Raw genomic sequence first — 26,496 nt, forward strand, 5'->3', positions numbered from 1 at the left:
CTCAATCGGGATGAATTTCTGGAACCAAATTGCTTTTTCTGTACAGCCTGAGCAGGAGCAGATACCGTTAAGAGGTCAGAATAGGCCAATACAGTGGTACCTCGGGGTAAGAACTTAATTCGTTCTGGAGGTCGATTCTTAACCTGAAACTGTTCTTAACCTGAGGTACCACTTTAGCTAATGGGGCCTCTCGCCACTGGCGTGCGATTTGTGTTCTCATCCTGAAGCAAAGTTCTTAACCCGAGGTACTATTTCTGGGTTAGCAGAGTCTGTAACTTGAAGCGTCTGTAACCCGAGCTACCACTGTACAGTGGTACCTTGGTCCTCAAACTTAATCCGTTCCGGAATTCCGTTCCAAAATCAAAGGCACACATTCCCATAATGCAAAAATGGATTAATCCATTCCAGACTTTTTAAAATAAAAAACCTAAAAAAGCAATTTAACCTGAATTTTACTATCTAACGAGACCATTGATCTATAACAGGAGTCAGCAACATTTTTCAGCCGTGGGCCGGTTCACCGTCCCTCAGAACATGTGGTAGGCTGGACTATATTTTGAAAAAAGAAAAGAAAAAAAGAGTGAATTCCTATGCCCTACAAATAACCCAGACATGCATTTTAAATAAAAATACACATTCTACTCATATAAAAATGCACTGATTCCTGGACCGTCTGCAGGCCAGATTTAGAAGGCGATTGGGCCGCATCCAGCCCATGGGCCTTAGGTTGCCTACCCCTGATCTATAAAATGAAAGCAACAAGCAACATCCTGCAGTCACACAATCAATCATTCATTAGCTGAACTGGGTTCCACACAGATCCAAAAAAACCAGAAACGCAAAATAAATAGCAGAAACAGGCAGACTTCAGCGTAACACTCAAAATGGAAGTGTGGCACTCAAATCGGAAGCGTAACACTCAAATTGGAGCATGTTCGGCTTCCAAAAAAAGTTTGCAAGCGGGAACACTTACTTCCGGGGTTGCAGTGTTCGGGTTCCAAGGCGTTTGAGAGCCAAGGTACCACTGTATATATGTGAACTGTCCCTGGATCAAGTGACTTTTCTTCTTCAAGTTCTCCAACTTCTTATCCTAGCTCAAGGTTGTCATCTGAACAAGCCAGATGTTCAACCGAGAATCGATCACAACCAGTCCATCATTTGCAAAGCAAGACTTCAGAGCCGTCTTGCCCCAAAATGGCAACTAGACATTCTGTTTTGGCGACTTCAACCTTGATTTAGCTTATATAACCTTGGTGTAGCTTATACATATATAGTGTCTAATCCTGGTACCTGGTGCTGCTCCAACTGGAAACATAATGGTTTCCGCTTTATTTGTACCTATTTGATTCTAGTTGCAGTGTGGTATTGTTATTTGGGATGGCTGCTGCAAATCATAAACCAAAACAGGATGCTGGAAGGGCAGAGGGGAAGGCCCCAGAGCCTTGCAAGAAGGTTTGTGGAAGGGTAAAGAAGCTGAAAGTGAACATCTTCCATTGCTTCATCTCCCAGGGACCATGCTGCTAGCGATGTTGCGCAGGCGACTCTGCTGTTCCATAACCTCCTGTCTCAGCTGGACGACCAGTACAGCCGCTTCACGCAGGAAAACAACTTTTTACTTCAGCACAACATTAGGAAGAGCAAACGTAACCTACAGGTAATGTCCCTGTGAATGAGAAGTATCTCTGTAAAAAAAAGTATGTAAAATTCTTCACATACGCTCTTCATTCATGCGAGGATCTCGCCATAATCCTTCCATTCAGAAGGGCCTTGATAGTATCCCCAAATAAATGCTGGATGTTTTTCCTGGTCATGTACCAGTGAAACAAATGAGAACAGTCTAAGAACACTACTAAACCAGTTTATCCAGTCAATCCATCTTCATAGGGTACTCTTGAAATTGTACCTCTGGGACTGGAATAATAATAATAATAATAATAATAATTTTATTATTTATACCCCGTCCATCTGGCTGGGTTTACCCAGACACTCTGGGCAGCTTATAGCACATAGAGAAACCTCAAACATTAAAAACATCTCAATACAGGAGAGGAGTTGGTCTCCTAACAACTCTCAGCATCTGTAACAAACTTTAGCTCCCAAAAAGGGACGCAGGTGGCGCTGTGGGTTAAACCACAGAGCCTAGGACTTGCCCATCAGAAGGTCGGCGGTTCGAATCCCCACGACGGGGTGAGCTCCTGTTGCTCAGTCCCTGCTCCTGCCAACCTAGCAGTTCAAAAGCACGTCAAAGTGCAAGTAGATAAATAGGTACCGCTCCGGCAGGAAGGTAAATGGCGTTTCCGTGTGCTACTCTGGTTCACCAGAAGCGGCTTAGTCATGCTGGCCACATGACCCGGAAGCTGTACGCCGGCTCCCTCAGCCAATAAAGCGAGATGAGCGCCACAACCCCAGAGTCGGTCATGAGGCGTCCCTTTACCTTTACTCCCAAAACTCCCTTGGGGAAGTCGTGACTGTTTAAAGTGGTATTGTAGTGCTTCAAATGAATGAATGCAATTACTTCACAGCCAATAGCTTTGTGTATGACAGTCCTGAAAATTTTAGCATGTCTTCAAATCAAGGGTAATGTTGGCAGATTCCCCACCCACCCACCCGCCTTAATGTTTGTTCAACACTTACTGGTTCACAATCTTGGATCTTGTGTGTTGAACTGGCTCCCCAAATTTGGGGTGCTAGATAGCAGCTGCAGTAGTGAAGTTTATGCATATTGACACTACCTGCAATAAGGTGGCTCTCTGAAGGATGTGGCATACTTGTGATCTGTCTTCAGAAATTCAAAATGCTGAGATGAGCATAAATAAGTGCAGATTTTTCCCGGGATTCTGGTTTGCCCAGGTGCATGTGTGAATAGGCTCTACATCTGCTTCTTGGCAGCTCACCTGTTGTGAGGTTGAGCACTCAGCATCTTCTTTTATTTGAGTTTGATGGGACGTCGAAACCTGAGGATGCCCTGCTCAATGTTGTTTAGTTCCTCCTGTTGTTATTTTATAGGCAAATGTAACAAAAAGAGAGAGAAGCTGGGCCAGCTCACATTAACCTGTTCTTTATGGTGTATTCTAGAACACTTTTGAGGAAGACCCCATGTTTATGGCCATGATGATCTCCAAGTGTCTGCACGAAGAAGAGAAAATCCTCAGGTTGGCTCAGGAAGTAGATCAGGTAACTGTTTTCTCCCTTGCTTTTTTATCTCTGGGCAAACAGCATCATGTCATTGAGGGATGCCCTCTAGCGATCCACAGCGACATTCACACAGCACGCCATGTGGAGTGCTGTCCCAAAATTATATGCTGAAGCTCAGGCTGGTCTTCCAAGAAGATCTACTTCACTGTCATGTCTGCTCAGAGCCTGCGATTGTCTTTGGGGGTTTCTGTTGTTGCTTGACCTGGGTGTCATCAAAGTTAAAACAAGTGAATGGGAGAGCCTTCTTAGGGCTGGCACCTCAGCTGTGGAACAATCTTTTCTTTTGAATTACTGTTGGGGTTTTTTAATAGTTCATTTGTTAAACAGTGTTGTTATACATTCACATCATTTTCAGTTTTTACACTCCAGGGATTACTTAGGTCCCTCGGACTCCCCCCCCCCCCCCGCGTTTTCCAATTCCCCTCTATACTTTTTGCATCTAATTACATTTGTCTAATCCATTTTATCTCCTTTTCTACCTTAACTAATATTACATTATAAGTGTTACAACAATCCTTCTAACGTTTTTAAGTATACACAGTGGCCTTTAAGATATTCTATAAACTTTCCCCACTCTTGACTGAATTTCTTGTCATCTTGGTGCCTGATCCTCACGGTCATCTTTGCCATTTCAGCATAGTCCGGCCATTTTGGTTATTCACTCTTCTTTAGTTGAGACTTTCTCTTCCTTCCACTTCTGTGCAAGTAGCATTCTTGCGGCTGTTGTCGCCTACATAGTATTTTTTTTATTCTTTTGTTATTTCATCTCCTGTTAACCCTAGTATAAAATGGCTTCTGCTTTTTTTGATAAAAGTTCTCTTAAACATTTTTTTTCAATTCATTGTATCTCATTTCCCAGAAGTCTTTTACTATTTTACATGTCCTCCACATGTGGTAAAAAGTACCTTCTTTATCTTTACACTTCCAACATAAATGGAGGTTTTTAATACATTTTTGCTAGTTTTACTGGAGTCAAATACCAACAGTACATCATTTTCATGTAGCTTTCTTTCAGTGTACAACAAGCCGTAAATTTTAAGTGGAACAATCTCACTGCAGCCAAGAGAGTCTCATCCAGTGCCTGCTTTAGGACATAAGATTATTATTTTTTTAAAGGCATATCTGTTTAAATTTCTTTCTATCTAAAATCTGTTTTAACTTATTTATTGGTTATGTTTTCTTACCTGCAGTTTAATGTTATTGTGTATAAGCTTTGTAATTGGGCAGCACATGCAATTTTTGGACAAAACTGGCGGACTGTGTTTCCAAATATATTTGCTTTCATGTTGGACCGTAAGTCACTGTTAAGCTAGATGATACTGGAAAATGCAACATTACGTTTTACATATCTGGTTTTATTTATTTTGCTTAAGCTGCGCCCAGTGGTAGGGATCCAACTGGGATTGCAGGAAAGAAGAGTGGGATTGGTGATCCTAACAGAACTGTGATCGTAACAGAAATGGGTTCCTTCCTCTAAAGCTGCTATCTACTCTGAAAGCAAAGCTACTATTGATGCTAACAAAGGAAATAGACATTTGTTTTTTGTGGGTGAGGGAATAACCCCCCACTTTTAGCATTATGGTTCCAATCCTGATCAGGCACCATGGCTGCATTAAAAAACATCAACAAACAAATGCAGTTTCCCACGACATCCAATTCAGCCCCAATTCCCTTTGAAACCAACGGTACCAAACGCCCCAGGCGTTCCCTGGAATGCTGGAATTCACAAAACATTGGAACGAGCATTGCAGCGTTCGTAGGACTTTCATATTTGTAGCCTGCATCTCCTTTCCCTGGAGTCTAAAATCCCGTCATGACTCCCATATACCTGGGAGTAAGAGATCAAGTGACAGAATAATCTGGCCACATTAAGGAAGTTTTGTCCATGGTATGATTATTTTCCACCTCGTCATTTTGACACTTTGGCACCCTGTTTGCAAAATTTAACAATTCCAAAATACAGACGCGCTTTCACTTTTGCAGGATTGAATATACAGTACTGCCTTCAGCTGGTACTTGAGGGTTGATTTCAAGAAATCCCACTGGAAGACCAGTTATGTCCCTGTGGAGATGGCAGTATTGAGTCAGTGGCTCGTGCTTCTGGCTTGCACTCTTTATAAAGATGTGAGGAGTGAGGTTATTATTACCCTTCTATTATTCTCCACGCTGGGTTGCTCAACCATTGCTACTGTGCCCTTTCTTTTAGCAGATCAAGATGATCAGGTGACAGCAAAAACTGCAAGGTTTTTAGCGGGGGCAATTAGAATAAGATCTATTACAGTAGTACCTCTGGTTACGAACTTAATTACGAACGTTCTTAACCTGAAACCATTCTTAACCTGAGGTACCACTTTAACTAATGGGGCCTGCCACCACGCCGCCAGCGCACAATTTCTGTTCTCATCCTGAGGTAAAGTTCATAACCTGAGGTAATACTTCTGGGTTAGCGGAACCCGAGGTGTTTGTAACCCAAGGTACCACTGTATTTGATTATTGATGTAAACTCCCAAAATGTGTTTTCTATAGTTAAGTTTTTACCTCTATTTTCAGTACATTTTATTTTATTTTATTGCTATGGCTAGTGGCTGATGCAAATAAAGATTCTTCTGTTCTGGGAGTAAGACCCACTGGGTTCAGTGAGATTTACGTTTGACAACACATGGGTGGGACTGCACTATTCGGTGTTGATTTGAAAGATTTCTCCAAGTGAGCAGGTGCTCAGTTTGCCCGTCTCTTGTAGAGAATAATTTGTTTTGAGGGTTTAGTTTCTTGTACGTAGCCATGTGGGTGGACAAACTGCAGACCTTCAGATGCTGTCAGTCTCCCATCAGTCCCAGCCAGCATGGGCATTGGCCAGGGGTGATGGGCATTGTAGTCCTTCGTCCCTCCTGCATGTCACCATGCATTCTCGTTTCCATTCCAGATGCAGCTGGGGACTGTGCAGAACACAGTAGTGCTGGGCAGAGTGAAGGAACTGGATGCGAAAGTCAGAAGCGTGAAGGATAGTGTCACTGTAAGTATTGAAAGTCCAGGAGTTCTTAAGCTGAAACTTGTTGACGAAAAGCACTTGAAGGCATGCTGAGAGGTGCGCGAGCAAAATACGGGACTTGTCTTTCCTCGCCGCATTTGGACAGGGGTTTGTTCATCTTTGGAGTCGCACAGCACTACCTCATCAGTGCTGCTGTCAGAGTTTTGTGATCTGCTTTCTTGCAAGTTTACTTAGCTTGCAATCTTGGTATCTCGTGGGAAGAAACGCGACCACAAGTTTTCAACCAAAGAGAGGTTGGGCTATTGCCCTTTCCAGACAGTGTTTTTAGAAACCCACATTATGTTTGTAAGTTGTTTTAATATTTATTTTTAATGCTGCAACCCACCCTGAGATCTTGGGGTGAAGGATGGGCAATAATTAAATAAATAAACCTGTTAAGCCCTATATTGTTTTCAGTTTCATTGAAATTGCCTAAACTAGCCTTTCCCAGTGCTGGTCCACAAGATATTGCCAGACTACGACCTTTGGCCCTAGCCAGCTGGATCCCAATGGTAGTTGTCATACCAAATCCATAACCAAGCTTAGGGAAGGTTATTTAAGCCATGGTTATGGTTGGGAAACCATGGTTTAGAATGAGTGCAGAAACTCTTTGCATCGTCATGGTTAAGTGTGGTCCCAGGGATGGTCTGGGAGCATCCGAGTCGCTGAAGCCCCATGCCAGATTGGGACCAATGGAAAAACGATGTGTTAAGCATAGCATCTGCAGTGGAAGCCAGTTTTGCGGGCTTTCTTAACCCAGCACCACCAATGGGTCTTTCTAGTGTCTCAACACACATTCCACAATCCCTGTACTTTTGGAATCTGAACCAGCGTTAAAGTTAACCAGAGTTAAGTGTGAATGTCTTTACTGAGTCACTGACTATCCTAGATGTCTAAATTGGTTTACTTGGACAAGTCATGACTAAACGGTCTCTCCCTTTGGTCCTCAAAACCTCACTATAAGAAGGAGCCAGTATGGTATAGTGGTTCAGGTGTTGGACTAGGAATGCGGAGGCTTGGGTTCAAATCTCTGCTCAGACACATCTCACTGGGCCAGTCAGTCTCTGTCTCTCTTAGCCTAACCTTACCCCCTCACAGAGTTGTTGCAGAGATAAAAGGGGGTGGGAGGGATAACCTGAGCTCCTGGTAGGAAAGGTGGGTGGGGCAACTTAATAATTCTTTGCCATTTCCCAGTGCGTAAGCTTGTCATTGCTTTTCCAGGGAATCGAACAGATCATCAAAAATCTGGAGGATGCGCAAGACGAATATGACTTCAAATACAAAACCTTGCAGGTTAGAGGTGAGCAGTTCAGCTTCGCAGGGGTTCAAATACATAACCGTTCTAGTAAAATGCTTGTGATGCTTTGTCGGGACTTGCGATTTGAGGGTGAGGCCGGCTTTTCATGTGAAGCTTATTATAGAAAAGATAAAGGGACGCGAGTGGCACTGTGGTCTAAACCACTGAGCCTTGGGCTTGCAGATTGGAAGGTCGGTGGTTCGAATCCCCACGATGGGATGAGCTCCCGTTGTTCTGTCCCAGCTCCTGCCAACTTAGCAGTTCAAAAGCACGCCAGTGCAAGTAGCTAAATAGGTACCATTGCGACGGGAAGGTAAATGGCGTTTCTGTGCACTTTGGTTTCCGTCACGGTGTTCCGTTGCGCCAGAAGATGGCCGCATGACCAACCTGTCTGTGGACAAACGCCGGCTCTGTCGGCCTGAAAGCGAGATGAGCGCCGCAACCCCATAGTTGCCTTTGACTGGACTTAACCATCCAGTAGTCCTGTTCTCTCAGTCTTATTTCCTTAAAGATTTTTTTTTTAAAAAAAAACCCTTGGCACCATACATTTTCTCTCTGGAGCCAGGCAATTGTTTCCTCAGGGACAGAATGCAGGACTTAACATTATGAAGACGGCCTGAGGCCTTAACAGAAAGGGAAGATTGTCAGATGTGAGAGGAGCTCTTAACCCTTTCTGTATGTGCTCTTTTTCCTTTATAAAAATGCTGGCCTCCGCCATTTAATATTTTTTTATCCCAACGGATCTCTGAAACTGGACATAAACTGGGGGGGGGGGGGCTGAGGGGTGGGTGTGTGTTAGAGAGAGAGAGAGAGAACACATCATACTTGGTTAAGTGCCTCTAGCAAATTACCTCAGCAAATGAAGCTTTGGGGCGGGCCTGCGCAAAACATCTGGCTGCCTGAAGCGTCTCCTCCATGTGTCCCAGGATGTGGCTGGCTAAGTTTGCTTCGGCAGCTGAGACAGAAAATCCCACAAGCTCATCTGCCAGGGAATAATACAGGAATGAATTAAAAAACTTAACTTTGTTTCCCTCTCATTACACTCTAAATCAGCTGCCTATGAACAGCTTGTGAGTTTGGGAACATTGGTTTCTTGAGATAAGAATTTACCATATTTTTCACCCAATAGGACGCACTTTTTCCCCTAGAAAAATGAAGGGGAAATGTGTATGCGTCCCATGGGGCGAATGCAGGCTCCTTGGCTTCAGCGATAGCAACGCGAAGCCTGCGCTCCGGAGGCTTTGCGTTGCTTCCGCTGAAGCCAGGAGAGTCTGCTCTTGGAGGGTGGCGGTGGGGGAAAGCAGCGCTTCCCCCATCGCCAGCCCCAGAGGATTGGGGGACACAATCTGGGTTGAAAAGCCCGCAGGAGCCGCGCGCTCTTTAAAGGGTGCGCGGCTTCTGCGGGCTTTTCTATGAGGTGGGCGAATTCCCCCACCTCGTAGAAAAGCCTGCAGGATGCCGCGGACCCTTTAAAGAGTGCACCGCTCTTGGGGGCTTTTCCCCGAGGAGGGAGAAGGGACTGACTGGCCGTTTCAGTCCCTACTCCCTCCTGGTCGTAAAGCCTGCAGGAGTCGCGCGCAGCTCCTGTGAGCTTTTGCGGGAGGTGGGGGAATTCCGCCACCTCCCGCAAAAGCAGGGAGAAGGTCTTGGAGTAGCGCACAGACTGCGTGCAGCCTGTCCGCTGCTCCCAGAGCTGCGGGGGGGGGATCATATTTTTTCCCTTGATTCCCCCCCCCCCCCGAAAACTAGGTGCGCCCTATAGGGCGAAAAATACGGTAAGTCCAACCTGAACGGTTTATTCTTCTGTTGAATGACACAATATATATGTGGGCTTTGAGGATGGAATTAATATCAGTTTCCCTAAGAATCGTTAACAAGGAAGTCGGTCTTAAAACCTTTGTCTATACAGTGGTACCTCGGGTTACATACGCTTCAGGTTACATATGCTTCAGGTTACAGTCTCCGCTAACCCAGAAATAGTGCTTCAGGTTAAGAACTTTGCTTCAGGATGAGAACAGAAATCGTGCTCTGGCGGCGCTGCGGCAGCAGGAGGCCCCATTAGCTAAAGTGGTGCTTCAGGTTAAGAACAGTTTCAGGTTAAGTACGGACCTCCGGAACGAATTAAGTACTTAACCTGAGGAACCACTGTAATGCGCAGGAATAGGTTCCTGGTTTTCAGAGCACTTCTGCTTTTGAAGGGGACAATAAAATCAGAACTCCCCTCTCCTAAATACATTCCAGCTGCTGAGCTATGTGGTTTTACTTTTCTTTTTAAAAGTTCCACAAACTTAAGAGTGTTCTTTAAATGTAATGCTATAACACAGGAATTCTTCTTTGGTCTGTTTTTGCAGAAAATGAGCCCTGTGGTATGACCCAGGAAGACTTCCTAAAGGAAAAAATGCAGCTCCACACAATGTATCTGCAGCTGGACCTCATGAGACAGGTGATTCTTTGGTGAACTTGTGGAGAGGCATTGTATACTTGTCTAAATTGCTGGTATGTGGGTTAAACCACAGAGCCTAGGGCTTGCCGATCAGAAGGTTGGCGGTTTGAATCCCCGTAATGGGGTGAGCTCCTGTTGCTTGGTCCCTGCTCCTGCCAACCTAGAAGTTCGAAAGCACGTCAAAGTGCAAGTAGATAAATAGGTACCGCTCCGGTGGGAAGGTAAACGGCGTTTCTGTGTGCTGCTCTGGTTCGCCAGAAGCGGCTTAGTCATGCTGGCCACATAACCCGGGAGCTGTACGCCGGCTCCCTCGGCCAATAAAGCAAGATGAGCGCCACAACCCCAGAGTCGTCCGCGACTGGACCTAATGGTCAGGGGTCCCTTTACCTTTACCTTTACTTCCCTCCCCCCTCCCTTGTCTTAGCACAGGTGGGGAACAGGCAGGCAGGCGTTTTCCTTAAGAAACATCTTGACCACTTGTGCTTCAACTCTCCTTGCAAAGTACAGGGAAACTTTGGTTTTTATTCAAGGCCAGGGGTAGCCAACACACAGGACCTTCCAGATGTTGAACATCAGCCCAAGCTAGCATAGCCCAATGGTCAGGAAATGAAAAGTCCATTACATTGGCTGCTCCAGGCCATGCTTTCAGCGGAGGGAGAAACTCGAGAAGCTTTCAGTGGTACCTTGGTTCCCAAACTTAATCCGTTCCGGAAGTCCATTCCAAAACCAAAGCGTTCCAAAACCAAGGCACGCTTTCCCATAGAAACTAATGCAAAACAGATTAATCTGTTCCAGACTTTTAAAAACAACCCCTAAACAGCAATTTACCATGAATTTTACTATCTAACGAGACCATTGATCCATAAAACAAAAGCGATAATGTACTGTACTATAAAATAAATAAGACAGTATTGTAGATGATAAAAATTAATGATGATAGTCATTGTTTGGATGGGGGACTTTTATCCATTTCCGTAGTCACACAATTGATCAGTAGCTGAACAGTCACAAAAACAAATTAGCCGAAAAAGCCTCTAAAACAAACGCACAAAATAAATAGCAAAAACAAAAGTGCCAAACTTAATCCATTCCAAAAATCCGTTTGACTTCCGAAATGTTTGAAAACCAAGGCGCAGCTTCTGATTGGTGCAGGCGCCCTGGAAACAATAGCCGACAGCTACATCGGATATTCGGCTTCTGAAAAACATTCGAAAACCGGAACACTTACTTCCAGGTTTTTGGCGTTTGGGAACCAAAGTACCACTGTAGTTGGTTCCCTACACAAACTGAGCATGTGTCCTATTGCACTTCCCAAAGCCTATTGCAAACGTTTCTGGATGTGGAGGCATGTTTGGAAATGTGAGCAGCTTTCATGGTCATTGCAAAGTACCCATTTTACAGAAAGAAAAACTGGCGAGCCTTGGAAGCGTGCCCCAAAGGCAAAAAACCAGAGACCTCAAAGGAGAACCTCTCTATCCCCAAACATACAACCCCTCTCAACCAATCAAGATATGAGAATGAAGGGGCCGGTTTACATATTTAATAAATAATAAATGCTATTGATGTGAGATGGTTTTTAGAATTCTAAATGCTCTTACTTATTCCTGAATGGCTCTCTTTTGCTAGGATGTGCTACAGAGAATATCCAGTGCGCTGCATGTGTCGGAACACACCCAGAACGCCTTGATTCGAGAGGAGCTGGTGGAATGGAAGCAGCGGCAGCAAATGGCTTGCATTGGAGGGCCGCCCAACGCTTGCTTGGACCAGCTTCAGAACTGGTAGGCCTCTCCTAAGCAAGGCCTTTTGGGGAGGGGTCTGGAAAGAACCGAGCCCTGCAAAACTTGCTTGAGAATTGTATGTAGAGACTCCTTTTCCAAAGCTGCTTGGGGAAGCGGGGAGTGTAAATGGGAGCCTTCGCACAGCCTTGAAGCACCCTTATTGAACCTAAGCAGGTCTGAGTCTGCTCAGTGCCTGGATAGGAGGCCACTTTTATTTTATTTTATTTTATTTTGAATTTATATACCGCCCTATACCCAGAGGTCTGTTGGGATTCGCAGGATACTGAGTAAGTCTGCAGGCTTCAACAGGCTGATGCAATACTCTGTGAAGTGCTGGGTCAGAGTGACTCAGCAGGAGTGTGATTAATGTGATTGGCTATCACCTGTTTTAAAAAGGAAAGCCTGTTCAGCAGTGGTTGTGGTGTGGTTGTGCTGTGTGTGGTGGTGCTGTGGTGGAGAGTATTTGTTTGCCCTAAGGTGCAGGTACTCTGTATGAACTGCTTTTGTAAATACTTGTATATAGCTCACATTATAAAGACTGCGACAAGGTCTCGGGGCGGCTCACAGAAAAGATCACAATATATAAAATCCAAATAAGAACAATAAGCCAATAACACACCAACACCCCCCCCAAAAAGAGCCACATTTTAAAAGGGTATAGGATGTCACATCAGGTCAACCAGAGGCCTGGTTAAAAAGGAACACTTTTGCCTGGTGCCTAAAGGTGTACAGTCGTACCTTGTTTTGTGACTGGGATCTGTTCTGGAGCCCTGGATGCTAGACGAAAAGGACGCAGAACAAAGCGCCGCTTTGCGCATGTGCAAGCAGCAAACCCAGAAGTAACCCGTTCTGGTACTTCCGGGTTTGCCGCGGACGTTCGACGAAATGGATGCTCGACGAGACGGACTCAAAACGAGGGACAGCTGTATAATGAAGGGGCTGCTGAAATTCCCTGGGGAGAGCATTCCACAGACAGGGAGCTACCACAGAGAAGGCCCCGTTCTCGTGTTGCCACCCTCTGGACCTCTTAAGGAGGAGGCACACAAAGGAAGGCTTCAGAAGATGATCTCAGGGTCCGGGTAGGTTTATATGGAAAGAGGCGGTCCTGGAGGTATAGTGGTCCTGAGTTCCACATTGGAACTGCACAGTGGAAAGAAAGCAGGTTAATACAGGTGACTTGGAGCGGCCGCCAAGACCATAAAACACTGGTCTTGAAAGACCTACACTGGCTCCCAGTACGTTTCCGAGCACAATTCAAAGTGTTGGTGCTGATCTTTAAAGCCCTAAACAGCCTCGGTCCAGTATACCTGAAGGAGCGTCTCCACCTCCATCGTTCAGCCTGGACACTGAGGTCCAGCACAGAGGGCCTTCTCGGTAGTGGCTCCCGCCCTGTGGAACGCCTTCCCACCAGATGTCAAAGAGAAAAATAACTACCAAACTTTTAGAAGACATCTAAAGGCAGCCCTGTTTAGGGAAGCTTTTAACGTTTAATAGGTTATTGTATTTTAGTGTTTTGTTGGAAGCCGCCCAGAGTGACTGGGGGGACCCAGTCAGATGGGCGGGGTATAAATAATAAATTATTATTATTATTATTATTATTATTATTATTATTATTATTCAGTAAATGTTTTCTGCAGATTCTCCTCCTCTGTGCTTGGCAACATCCACTGGTCCAAACACTGCATTCTCTCTGCTCCACACCGTGGGAGGCATTAACTAAGGAAGACAAGGGCAATGTCTTCCCTTTTCTCTCAAGGCCAGTTTCCCCCCTCCTGCCTTCGCAGTGTTCAGAAGCAGGATGTTTGTTGGGTCTGCCCTGTTGAGCAGCCTGCCAGGAAGACAAAACAGGTTCCTGAGCTGCCTCAGAGGTTGGCTTTTTCCACCTCTGTCCATTGGCTTTGCTGAGGGTGACGCTGTGGGTTAAACCACAGAGCCTAGGACTTGCCGATCAGAAGGTCGGCGGTTCGAATCCCCGTGATGGGGTGAGCTCCCATTGCTCGGTTCCTGCTCCTGCCAACCTAGCAGTTTGAAAGCACGTCAAAGTGCAAGTAGATCCGGTGGAAAGGTAAACGGCATTTCCGTGCACTGCTCTGGTTCGCCAGTAGCAGCTTAGTCATGCTGGCCACATGACCTGGAAGCTGTACGCCAGCTCCCTTGGCCAATAAAGCAAGATGAGCGCCGCAACCCCAGAGTCGTCCGCGACTGGACCTAATGATCAGGGGTCCCTTTAGCTTTATATTGGCTTTGCAGGCCTTGGAGGAATAAGTTTTTCTCTCCCTCCATCCCACACCCCAAGTCTCTGAAGCTGCAAGTTGACGCAGGAGTGTTTTGATCTCAGGTGCTTGGACATGCTGTACTCCTAAGCTTTGCAGAATGAAAAGCTGTTAAGGTTGGGATATGCAAGCACTGCTTTTCCTTTTCTTTCCTAGACAAAAGAAATTTGTTCCCCCCCTGGTCAAGTAGAGAGTGTTCAAACCTTAACTCTGCTGCGTTCCAGCTGCATTGCTTAGCCCTGTTAAAATATATAACACTTGTAAATGGTAGGTTTACTACAGTAGCAGAGAGTCTTCAGCAAATTCGCCAGCAGCTTAAAAAGCTGGAGGAGTTGGAGCAGAAGTTTACCTACGAGACAGACCCCATCCCTCAGCAGAAAAATGGGCTGTATGAACGGACATTAAGCCTCTTCAAGCAACTGATTCAGAGGTAGGCTTGGGGGTTTTGTTTAGGGTTTTTGGGGTCCGTTAAAAATGAACCAAAATATTAAGATTATATTTTTAATGTCGCTCTATTGTGCCCTTTGCCATAATTCATTCTCTTGTTGAGACAAATTAGAATGCCATTTCTTTATTCTTTGTCCAGTTCCTTCGTGGTAGAAAGACAGCCTTGCATGCCGACCCACTCTCAGAGACCGTTGGTCGTGAAGACTGGAGTGCAATTTACAGTAAAACTCAGGTAATTCCCCCTCCCCTTAAATGATCCAGATTACTGCCCCTTTAGGTTAAAAACAACCAACCAGCAACACGTTTCAAGGCGGCCATTCCACATCAGTTGTAATGTTACAACTCCAAACCAGGGAGAAAATGGTACCATGTGTTGTCCAAACCACGGAGGAAAATTGTGCCCAAACAAAAGGGCGGTAATTGGAAAAAGTGTCACGTTTCTGTTTGTGGACCAGCTGCAAACTTAAAGCTAAGGCAACATATCTGACTTGTACTAATTTCTCACTACCTCTGATACAGGGGTCAGCAACCTTTTTCAGCAGGGGGCCAGTCCACTGTCCCTCAGAACTTGTGGGGGGCCGGACTATATGGGGGGGGGGGATGAATGAATTTCTGTGCCCCGCAAATAACCCAGAGATGCATTTTAAATAAAAGCACACATTCTACTCATGTAAAAAAACCAGGCAGGCCCCACAAATAACCCAGAGATACATTTTAAATCAAAGGACACATTCTACTCATGTAAAAACACATTGATTCCCGGACCGTCCGCGGGCCGGATTGAGAAGGTGATTGGGCCGGATCCGGCCCCCCAGGCCTTAGTTTGCCTACCCATGCTCTAGTAGTTTCTCTATCCAATGAAAAGCCAATTCTACAGAGCACTTCATGTCAGGTAGTGGTTGATTGAGCTGAACGACGTGTGGCTATTCCAGCTATTAACTGGCTTCTGGCAAGTGTGTGCATGACAAAACCAGATGGGGGCTGCTTCTCTAAAATGTTGTGGTATGGGATGGGCACATGTTGATCTTCAGTGTGAGTGCCTGGAGGCGGTTGGAGGATGGATGGCGGCTAACAAATTGAGGTTGAATCCTGACAAGACAGAAGTACTTTTTTAGGGGACGGGGCGGGCGGGTGTGGGAGATTCCCTGGTCCTGAATGGGGTAACTGTGCCCCTGAAGGACCAGGTGCGCAGCCTGGGAGTCATTTTGGACTCACAGCTGTCCATGGAGGCGCAGGTTAATTCTGTGTCCAGGGCAGCTGTCTACCAGCTCCACCTGGTACACAGGCTAAGACCCTACCTGCCCGCGGACTGTCTCACCAGAGTGTTGCATGCTCTAGTTATCTCCCACTTGGACTACTGCAATGCACTCTACGTGGGGCTACCTTTGAAAGCGACCCAGAAACTGCAATTAATCCAGAATGCAGCAGCTAGACTGGTGACTGGGAGTGGCCACCGGGACCATATAACACCGGTCCTGAGAGCTCTGCATTGGCTCCCAGTACGTTTCCGAGCACAATTCAAAGTGTTGGCGCTGACCTTTAAAGCCCTAAATGGCCTCGGTCCTATATGTCTGAAGGAGCGTTTCCACCCCCATCGTTCAGCCCGGACACTGAGATCCAGCGCCGAGGGCCTTCTGGCGGTTCCCTCATTGTGAGAAGTGAGGTTACAGGGAACCAGGCAGAGGGCCTTCTCGGTAGTGGCGCCTGCCCTGTGGAACGCCCTCCCTTCAGATGTGAAGGAAATAAGTAGCTATTCTATCATTAAAAGACATCTGAAGGCAGCCCTGTTCAGGGAAGTTTTTAATATTTAATGCTGTATTGTTTTTAATACTTGATTGGGAGCCGCCCAGAGTGGCTGGGGAGACTCAGCCAGATGGGCGGGGTATAAATAATAAATTATTATTATTATTATTCAGTATATGAATCAGCTCCCCTGTTGCTATGTTTGGGAAGGAAGCTTTCTTTGTTGTCTTGAGAACTTGAAGGAAATGCAAGGCTCGTCATAAAGTTAAAGATGGGAGTAATTGAAGTTAAAGATGGGAGTAGTGATATATGTCTTGTGCTTCCAGATTACTGGTGAAACTACAGGAACTGAATTACAAATTGAAGGTGCAAGTTGTATTTGATAAGTAAGTGACGCCTCGCATGTGTTATTGACATCCAAATCAAAATTTCACTCAAAACTGAAGCATCAGTTGTTATTTACCTTTGCCCTCTTTCTCTACCCATTTAACTGTAGCCACCTTTATTCCAACCAGAAGGAAGCTTCTCTGAAAGTTTTCCACTTTCTAAGAAACATCATAAAGGGTGACTGAAAATACATAATCTACTAGTGGCTGTAGGGTTGAGATTGCGTCCACACAATCCATTTAAAGCATAACCTGATTCCACCTGTGATAATAAATCCCTGTTATCCTTTCACACTTTCCCTATTTCTGTTTAGGACTAAAAAGTAAAAATTCTGGTATTGTTTTCTGCTGACAGGTCTTGCTCATCTTTGAAATAGCAGGTCTTGCAGTATATAACATTTGCACACTGGAGAAGTTTACCACTGCTTAAAACACCCACTAAAAAAAACTACAGTAAAATGGATAAATTTGCCACATACATTGTCAGCTGTGTATAATGGACCTCCCCTCACTATTTCTATTCCTTTGCAGAGACGTCAATGAGAAAGTTGCCGTTAAAGGGTACGTTGACTTCTTGTGTACGCTACTGCTTGTTGTTCTTGTTACACAGTGAATTGATTAGTCTCAAAAAAACTTTTAAAATCTGTTTTCACTGAAGATTTAGAAAATTTAACATCTTGGGGACGAATTCCAAAGTGATGAACATGGAAGAGTCGAATGGAAGCCTGTCAGCAGAATTTAGACATCTGGTGAGGCCTATCTTTTTGGCATTCACATTCTCAAAATATCTTCATAACGTTCTGTCTTCGTCATCCCCCAAAACGTTCTGTGCTACTGATGTTTGTGTACTGAAGGAGTATATATTCCCTACAGGCCACAACTAGCAAGTATGTCACTGTTTTGTATTCACTTCTGCTTTTATTTAACACACACACACACACACACACACACACGTATTTGTGTGTGTGCATGTACAATGACATACAACACACAAACGCCCCTATTCCTTTTTGGCAGGATTCCTTTCATAAGAAGTCTTCTTGTTCTTCTGTGCCAGAGCTTTTCCATTTATAAGACTAGCTTTTTTTTCTTTCTTTTTTTAAAGTAGGTTTAAAATTGGGGTTCGTCTTCTACACAGTAGAAGTGCTGAGGGGTGTTTTCTGAAATTGAAGTCCCCCCAAATAGGGGGCATCTTATACATGGAAAAATACGGTGGTTTTGAAATACTTACCTGCTTTGTTTTTTTTAAAAAAATCTTGTTTTTACATGTGCATTAATTCAGTTATACTCCATATTAATGTTGGTACATTTCTTATACAGCGGTACCTCCGGTTGTGAACAGGATCTGTTCCAGAGGTCCAGCTGTATCCCAAAGTTTTTGCTACTGGAGGTCCTGTTTCTGCGCATGCGCAGAGGCGTTTTTTCGCTTCTGCGCATGTGTGCGCAGCGAAACACTTCCAGGTTTGCCGGTAACGTAACCAGAAGTTTATGTTACCCGTAACCTAAGGTTCCACTGTATAGCACAAACTAAAGTTGCTTTACAGACCCATAAGTAGGGCTGGGCAATATCTGGTTTTGAAAGTCGTGATATGTCAGCAGCTAAACATCGCGTTATATCAATATATCACAATGTCTGAAATAAGGACGGAGCTGTGCGGAGACATTGGCTGGCTTCATGGTTTTCCCGGATCGTGAATTTTACTGGATTGTTGAATATTGCTTTAGTTGATATAAGTTGTTAAAGTTATGTTTTTATTACGGCTTTTTTTTATAGGATCAGATTGTTATTAGGCATCTGTTTTGTTTTTCAGCTTGTAAATGGCCTTGTGTGTAGTATTTTAGAAAGGCAATACAGTGGTACCTCGGGTTACATACGCTTCAGGTTAAAGACTCCGCTAACCCAGAAATAGTACCTCGGGTTAAGAATTTTGCTTCAGGATGAGAACAGAAATTGTGCTACGGCGGCAGCAGGAGGCCCCATTAGTTAAAGTGGTCTTCAGGTTAAGAACAGTTTCAAGTTAAGAACGGACCTCCGGAACGAATTAAGTACTTAACCCGAGGTATACAAATTAAAAGTGAAATGAAAATATTGGGGGCGTGGGGAGACACAATATCACAAATTTCTCTTTCAATGAGGGGGGAAGATTTAAAACAAAATCCTTCATGATTCACGTGAAATATAATTGCACAATATTGCCACCTATGAGTCTGATGTTGACTAGTTTCATCCAGAGCTTCCTTTGGGAGAATCTAGTAAAGCGGTAGTCAAACTGGTGCCCTTCCAGATGTTTATTGAACGGCAAGTCCCATCATCCCTGACCATTGGCCGCACTGGCGGGAGTTGGAATACAAAACAACTAGAGTGCAGTAGGTTGGTGAAGTTTGTGTTAGGGTGTTGCTCACCCCTGGCTAGTCAAAATGTGCACCATGGTTTGGCACCTGACACGTTGGTCTTTGAACTGTGTCTTTGATTGGTTAATATACTGAAAAATGAACATAAATGTCACTCACTTTGAGACATTCCTTCATTCTACAGCAATTAAAGGAGCAAAAGAATCCTGGAAGAACCAATGAGGTAAGAGGAATCAACACCTATGCCGTTCATTTTGCTTACTCAGTTTTCTTTTAATTTGATAGCAGATTTTTAATAAGCAGTGGTAACAGACTACACAAAGGGATGTGGGTGGCGCTGTGGTCTAAACCACTGAGCCTCTTGGACTTGCCGATCGGAAGGTCAGCGGTTCGAATCCCTGCGACGGGGTGAGCTCCTGTTGCTCTGTCCCAGCTCCTGCCAACCTAGCAGTTCAAAAGCAGACCAGTGCAAGTAGATAAATAGGAACCGCTGCAGCAAGAAAGTAAATGGCATTTCTGTGCGCTCTGGTTTCCGTCACAGTGTCCTGTTTCTCCAGAAGCGGTTTAGTCACGCTGGCCACATGACCCGGAAAGCTGTCTGTGGACAAACACTGGCTTCCTCAGCCTGAAAAGTGAGATGAGCGCCACACCCCATAGTCGCCTTGGACTAGACTTAACGGTCCTGGGGTCCCTTCCATTTTTTACCTATTTTTCCACATACCATGATCCCCCATAGATTTGAGGTTACTCTTTAACCTTCGCCTGTAAATGTTAAACCTGATATTGGTTAGAGTGATAATATAATTATATAACTGAAAAAAGTACCAGGGTCTCCCTTGTTAACCTTTGATATAGAACAGGATTTTTAGTCCAGCAGCCCAGATATTTTATTTTCCCCATCCCACTGGGCCAGCTTTTGACAGGTGGGTGGGGCCACCTTCCTGTTAGGCACCTGATGCAATAAGGATGTCGGGTGATTGACAAGTGGTTGTCCCACCTATATTGGGGGGGAGATACTGTCCAATGAGGATAGCACAGGAAGTTCAGTCCTTTTAAAAAAATATTGGAAATTTCAACACAATAGTTTTATCAAAAATACATCATCCACAATACTATTATTTCCCCCCTCCATTTTTTGGCCCCCCCCCCATAAACAAACAAAAAAACCCAACCTCCCACCCCATCCCCGGACTTCCCTCAGCTCCTGTCCCTGGTTTCCTTAACACATATTTCTATCTGCATCTTATAGAATTGTAAAAATCCTCAAGTTGTCTTTCTATATATTACAATAAACAGTTTGTGAATGTTTATTCAAAACCTGCCAAAGAGTCCAGTTCATTTTCAGTCCTATGTTCTGAAGGGTTTGGAAGATCTAACTAGTTCCCTTCATCCCCAAGGAGCATAATCAGGGATCAGGGGAGTTGTGTAGTGCGACAGATTCCTGTAATTGTTATTTTTTAAAGCTGCCTTTTTCCTATATAAAGGGGCCTCTCATTGTAACAGAAGAACTCCATTCTCTCTCTTTTGAGACAACGCTGGAGCAGTGGGGCCTCATAATTGATCTAGAGGTAAGTGTGTTAACTACTCAGGACATAAGGCTATGTATGTAGCAAGAGAGGAGTGAATTTTAGGAAAAGTCTTGTCCCAATCTACCCACAAGCCAAACTGTGAACACAGCCTGACACTTCCTTGTTTGTTAGATTGGCCCAGCTATGTCTCGTTTGCCAAACTGGGAGCAGTTTGCTTTTGTGGTAAAAGCAATTATATGGAGTTTGGCTCACTCTGCAGTTTGTTTTGTTTTTAAATTCACCAAAGAGCTTTGAGCGTAGAAAAGTGAATATACCAACCTTGGCTATACAGGCAACGGCCGATTTAGTTGCATCTGAGCATGTGCGCATGGCGCCAAACCAGAAAGCAGCCCCAAAACGTCACAGAGGTCATGAAAGGCGACATGCGCATGGTCCACCGATGCGCTTGGGGGTCTGGAATGCAACCCCCCACTCAAAACGTGGGTTGCCTGTAATATCTTTCTGTGTCGAAATATCCAGCCATGTTTTGCTAATTGTAATGACGTGATGCTGCTGCCTAAAAGAATTTGGTACTGTGCCTCCCCTTAATTTCCGTGCCTTTGACCATCTTGGAAGCGTTCGCTCAATTTTTCCCTGTTACCTTCGCTTCCCAGACCACCTCCCTTCCTATTGTTGTGATCTCCAACGTCAGCCAGCTGCCGAGCGGATGGGCTTCCATCTTGTGGTACAACATGCTGACAAATGAGCCCAAGGTGAGTATCCTGGCATCCTTTTTTAAGTGCAGGATTTGGGTGGGTGAGTGGATATTGAAACAATTGAAAGAATACTCTTTATTCAAGCAAGCCCCATTATTTTGTTCATCGATTTACAGTCGTACCTTTGTTTTCAAACAGCTTAGTTCTCAAACGTTTTGGCTCCCAAACTCCGCAAACCTGGAAGTGAGTGTTCCGGTTTGCTAACTGTTTTTGGAAGCCGAACGTCCGACGTGGCTTCCTGATTGGCTGCAGGAAGCTCCTGCAGCCAATCAGAAGCCACACTTTGGTTTTCGAATGCTTTGGAAGTCGAACAGAATCCGTTTTGGAAGGTACGACTGTATTTATTAAATTTATATCCTGCTCTTCGAAGAACTTAGGGTAGCAAATACATCAATAAGTAAAGAGAGTCTCCTTTTAAAAATAAATAAATTAAAAACTTCTGAAAGAAAGCAATCACCCTCTCACAGCTGAAGAGCATTGTAACTTACCAAAGTCAATGTACATGGCACAAAAGGAAAATAATTGTGACAGAGGAGGAAGCAAGCTCTGGTTTTGAAGGCTCTGTTTATGAAGGCTGATAATCCAGCATTGGTTATATCTGTGCACAGACCCATTGACTAAGTCCAACATAAGACCCATTTGAATATGGACATAAGTTATTTCAGTGAGTTTATCCTATATTGGATATCATTTCTTTGAACAACCATTTGGAATGAAAACTGTTTAAGGAGAAAGGAGCTAAAAGCGGCTGGCTTTTCAGCTTATGGTTTTGCAATGTTAAATACCTCATGTAAAATGGTACCTTTTAAAAACATAATTGGAAAGCTCCATTCAGTGATGAGGTTTTCTTCAGTTACGTACACTGAAGACCCGATTGGACACTTGATTTTTTTGGAATTGCTTTTATGACCGTTGCATAAACATTACAGTTGTTCGAACTCTTTTATACATGGCATTTTGGGGAGAAAAAGCAGCGGTTTTTCTCTTGATTTAAATTGTACAAGGGCAATGCGTTCTCTGTGTAAGAAGAAATCACTTGCTTTGCTGATGTTGATCATATTTCACTTTAAAAACACACACACACCAGCTGCTTCCCGTATAAAATTAAAAATGGGCATGAGAACATGCAAATGGATTGTAGAGTTGTCAACAAAAGGAAAAGGAAGAATGTGGACAAAATGCAGACAGAAGAAACTGCACACAACAGTCACAGAGAAAGCTTAAGGATTATAGTTAAATCCACAGCCATTTTTTTAAAATAACATTTTTGAAAAGAAGACAAGTCGTAACTACAAAATTGCAGGAAATTTTATTGGTTCCCCCCCCGCTCTGCCCAGGTAAAATAAACAATTATTGTTAGAGTTTCCATGTAGGTTGTCTGGAAATCCAAATACCATTTTAAGGTATGCGCCCTGGTCTGCCTCCTGTTTCCTTTTGAAATAGTAATTCTTTGTGTTGCATCAGAAGCCACCCCCCTCGTCAAAATGATTCCACATTTCAGGAGTATGTGTCTTGTTGAGTGGGAAGATAAAAAAAGTTTTTTTTGTGAGGAGGTTGGAGCTCCCTGATAGGGATGTAAAAACTCCCCACATGGGTGTTTAGGTGTTTAGGCCTAGCCTAGCCTTGTGAGAGCCAATATGGTGCAGTACTTAATATTTCAAAATAAGGGGTGGGTCTGGACACAGGTTAAAAACGCTATAAATAAGTCAGAAATTAAATCGTTACAATGAAAGAAAAAAAAATGCCTATGTAAAAATACATATATACTTTTTTCTGCTCTCTGGCGCCATCTGGTGTTGGATGTTTATAACGCACTCAAAACGCATTAATGTGTCGAAATGTACCATATTTTTCACTCTATTGGACACACCAGACCATAGGACGCACCGGACCATAGGAGGGGGAGAACAGGGGGAAAAAAATTTTTTTCTTGTTCTCCCCCTCTAAAACAAGGTGCATTCTGTGCGTTCACCCGAAGCCTCCGGAGCCCAGCGGGAGTTCCCTTTCGACCTGCTCTTTGGGGCTGGCGGGGGGGCGGAGCGCTGCTTTCCCCCACTGCCAGCCCCAAAGACCAGGTCGGGGAAGGCGGCACTCTGCCTCCCCGCTGTCTCCCGAGTTTGTGGGGCTGGCGGTGGGGAGAAGCGCTGCTTTCCCCCACCGCCAGCCTCCAAACCAGGTCAGGTTTGGAGGCTGCTGTCCGCAAGCCTTGGGAGCCCGGTGGGAACTCCCGCCGGGCTCCGAAGGCTTGCAGATATCTGCCTGAAGCCCAGGGTGCGCTGTGCAGCGCTCCCCCGGCTTCGGGCTGCAGGCTGCTATCCGCAAGCCTTGGGAGCGCAGCAGGCACTCCCGCCGCGCTCCGAAGGCTTGCGGATAGTTTCCTGAAGCATGAAGAGCGCGAGGGGTCAGTGCGCACCGACCCCTCTCACTCTCCAGGCTTCAGCGAAAGCCTGCACTCGCTCTGTAGGATGCACACACATTTCCACTTCATTTTTGGAGGGGGAAAAGTGTGTCCTATAGAGCGAAAAATACGGTAACTGAGTCCTAGGACCAAGGAGGCTGGTTCAAATCTCCACTCTACCAATGGCTCTACCAATCATGTCTCAAGTTTCTCCTACCAAACAAGGTTATGAGAATAAAATGGGAGAAATTTCTATGACACTTGGGCTCCTTTGGAAGAAAGGTGGGATGATATTCCTGTAAATAAAACAAAAGTCAGTAAATAGTGGCTCAGATTCTAAATCCTTTCCTTTTCCTCTCTAGAATTTGTCCTTCTTTCTGAACGCGCCGTGTGCAAGGTGGTCGCAGCTTTCCGAAGTGCTGAGTTGGCAGTTTTCTTCTGTCACAAAGCGGGGACTCAACGCAGAGCAACTGAGCATGATAGGAGAAAAGTTACTTCGTAAGTGATGTTCGAAAATGTTGCTTGCACTGTCAACCTCCTTAAAAAAAATATGCATGCAGCTTCCCACCATGTTTAATTAGAGGTTATGCCATTTCTTTCGCTGGATATTTTATATCCATCTTTTCTGGCGCACAAGGCATAACAGTTTCATTTCTTATCAGTTGGGAGGGAGGAGGGAGAGAGAAAACAAAGCAGGAGACAAGGTAGGATAGGATAGGGTAGAATTTATTATTTATACCCCGCCCATCTGACTGGGTTTCCCCAGCCACTCTGGGCGGCTTCCAACAGAGTATTAAAATACAGTGGTCTGTTAAACATTAAAAGCTTCCCTAAAGAGGGTTGCCTTTGGATGTCTTCTAAAAGTCTGGTAGTTGTTTTTCTCTTTGACATCTGGTGGGAGGGCGTTCCACAGGGCGGGTGCCACTACTGAGAAGGCCCTTTGCCTGGTTCCCTGTAACTTGGTTTCTCGCAGCGAGGGAACCACCAGAAGGCCCTCAGCGCTGGACCTCAGTGTCCGGGGCTGAACGATGGGGATGGAGACGCTCCTTCAGGTATACTGGACCGAGGCCGTTTAGGGCTTTAAAGGTCAGCACCAACACCTTGAATTGTGCTCAGAAACGTACTGCAAATTATCTGCAAATTAACTGTAAAGTATCGGTTCAGCTCAGCTACCCTCTGGGAAGCTGTCAAGTCTCTACCTTTTCGCTCACCCATATATTGTCTTGTTGAAACACTCACCACAATGTTATTTCGATATTGGTATTCAACGATGTGGCAATTTATCACACAGCCCCTACTGTGGACCACCTGGCTGAAGCTTGCATGAATCCCAGTTATGTAGCTCCTGCCCTAAATAAATTGTGAGCTATTCACTCTTCGAATCTGTTTGAAATTGGAAGTATTTCTGGATTTATTATTATTATTATTTTAAAAACATCACATTTGTCAAAAGCGAGAAGAAAGCAAAATCTGCCGACTTGATCAGAATATAATTGGGGAGGGAGTCCCACGGACTGCAAGAAGATCAAACGCATCCATTCTGAAGGAAATTAGCCCTGAGTGCTCACTGGAAGGACAGATCCTGAAGCTGAGGCTCCAATACTTTGGCCACCTCATGAGAAGAGAAGAGTCCCTGGAAAAGACCCTGATGTTGGGAAAGATGGAGGGCACAAGGAGAAGGGGACGACAGAGGACGAGACGGTTGGACAGTGTTTTTGAAGCTACAAACATGAGTCTGACCAAACTGCGGGAGGCAGTGAAAGACAGGAGTGCCTGGAATGCTGTGGTCCACGGGGTCACGAAGAGTCGGACACAACTAAACAACAACAAAGCATCCTGATTTGTCAGTTACTAGGAAATTCCTAAGTCCTTAGCATGGCAGTGCAGATGGGAATAAGGCATGTTCCAATCAGCAGGGTTTTTCTTTTCTTTTCTGGGAGTCCTTCCTCTCCCTTTGCCCTTGGGATTTAAATTCAATCCTTTGTGTTCTTGGAGGGTAAGATTCTATCTCCAATCTTACATGTGATACAGATATATTAGCCTAATTACTATCTGAAGAGTAACATGGCGATAACTTGTTTCCCTTTAGCGAACGGATGCACTGCGGACAGCACTATTACTTGGGTGAGGTTCTGTAAGGTAGGATATTTCCTTTTTTCTTTTTCTAAAGGGGCCAGAGTCCAACCACTGCTGGATCCATTGATAACCAGTTGGTTGCCTAAGTCGGAGACAAACCGTAGTTTTATAAGGGAGTTTAAGGTGGCGTGATAAAGGCCTTTGTTCGTCATCTCAAAAAAGTTGTTGTGGGGCTTTTTTTGAGCCACTGCACAAACCTGAAAAAATGTGTGTGGAGGCCATGGTGGAAAACAGAGCCTGAAGTGTCATTTTTTAAAACTTTCTGGTGGGGAGGGGAAGCTGTTGTTTGCTAAAACAACTCGCCTCAGGTCTTACAATCTTGCATTCTCTCCAGTTGCTAGCAGAGGGTACTAAATAGAACAGAAAACACGTCAGTGTACTGAGAATCATTTTGTTGTGGTTGTAATTTTACTGATGCAGTGAGAACCAGGATGGGGGTAGATTGGGCCGAGGGGAGAGCACCCAAGAGAGAGGAGTCTTGTATTTTCGGAAAAACAGACTGTCTTGAGTGCACAACCATAGGCAACATTATATTGCTGAACAGCAATGTGTGCAATAGGAGTCTCTCCCTCCCTCCCTCTCTTTCTCTCTCTCTCTCTCTCTCACACACACACACCCCCCCTCCTGATACAGGGAAGAGCACAGCATACATTGTATGTTTGGACTGTGGGGTTTCAGTCATTTTCAAGAGAAAGGCACATGTGTATAGTGCAATCTCTTTTGGTGCCCAGTTGCC

At 44.8% G+C, this 26,496-nt stretch overlaps 1 protein-coding gene across 3 annotated transcripts in view; it reads left to right on the forward strand.

Annotated features, from left to right (window-relative positions):
* The window catches only part of STAT1 (signal transducer and activator of transcription 1), a 44,152-nt gene that overhangs the window by 3,540 nt on the left and 14,116 nt on the right, over nucleotides 1-26,496 (forward strand). For all 3 annotated transcript variants that reach the window (XR_013991336.1, XM_081024071.1, XM_081024070.1), the window contains exons 3-18: nucleotides 1,510-1,654; nucleotides 3,076-3,174; nucleotides 6,119-6,208; nucleotides 7,445-7,523; nucleotides 9,872-9,963; nucleotides 11,590-11,741; nucleotides 14,286-14,444; nucleotides 14,601-14,693; nucleotides 16,531-16,590; nucleotides 17,122-17,151; nucleotides 17,249-17,339; nucleotides 19,127-19,165; nucleotides 20,427-20,510; nucleotides 21,125-21,223; nucleotides 23,987-24,122; nucleotides 25,714-25,763. Coding sequence is in view for 2 of the 3 variants with exons in the window: in XM_081024071.1 (XP_080880197.1) it covers nucleotides 1,510-1,654; nucleotides 3,076-3,174; nucleotides 6,119-6,208; nucleotides 7,445-7,523; nucleotides 9,872-9,963; nucleotides 11,590-11,741; nucleotides 14,286-14,444; nucleotides 14,601-14,693; nucleotides 16,531-16,590; nucleotides 17,122-17,151; nucleotides 17,249-17,339; nucleotides 19,127-19,165; nucleotides 20,427-20,510; nucleotides 21,125-21,223; nucleotides 23,987-24,122; nucleotides 25,714-25,763 (1,498 nt within the window). In the remaining variant the exon portion in view is untranslated. The remainder of the gene's footprint in view (nucleotides 1-1,509; nucleotides 1,655-3,075; nucleotides 3,175-6,118; nucleotides 6,209-7,444; nucleotides 7,524-9,871; nucleotides 9,964-11,589; nucleotides 11,742-14,285; nucleotides 14,445-14,600; nucleotides 14,694-16,530; nucleotides 16,591-17,121; nucleotides 17,152-17,248; nucleotides 17,340-19,126; nucleotides 19,166-20,426; nucleotides 20,511-21,124; nucleotides 21,224-23,986; nucleotides 24,123-25,713; nucleotides 25,764-26,496) is intronic.

Source organism: Podarcis pityusensis, assembly GCF_964106645.2.
Source record: "Podarcis pityusensis genome assembly, chromosome: 1".
In the NCBI taxonomy this organism is placed as follows: Eukaryota; Metazoa; Chordata; class Lepidosauria; order Squamata; family Lacertidae; genus Podarcis; species Podarcis pityusensis.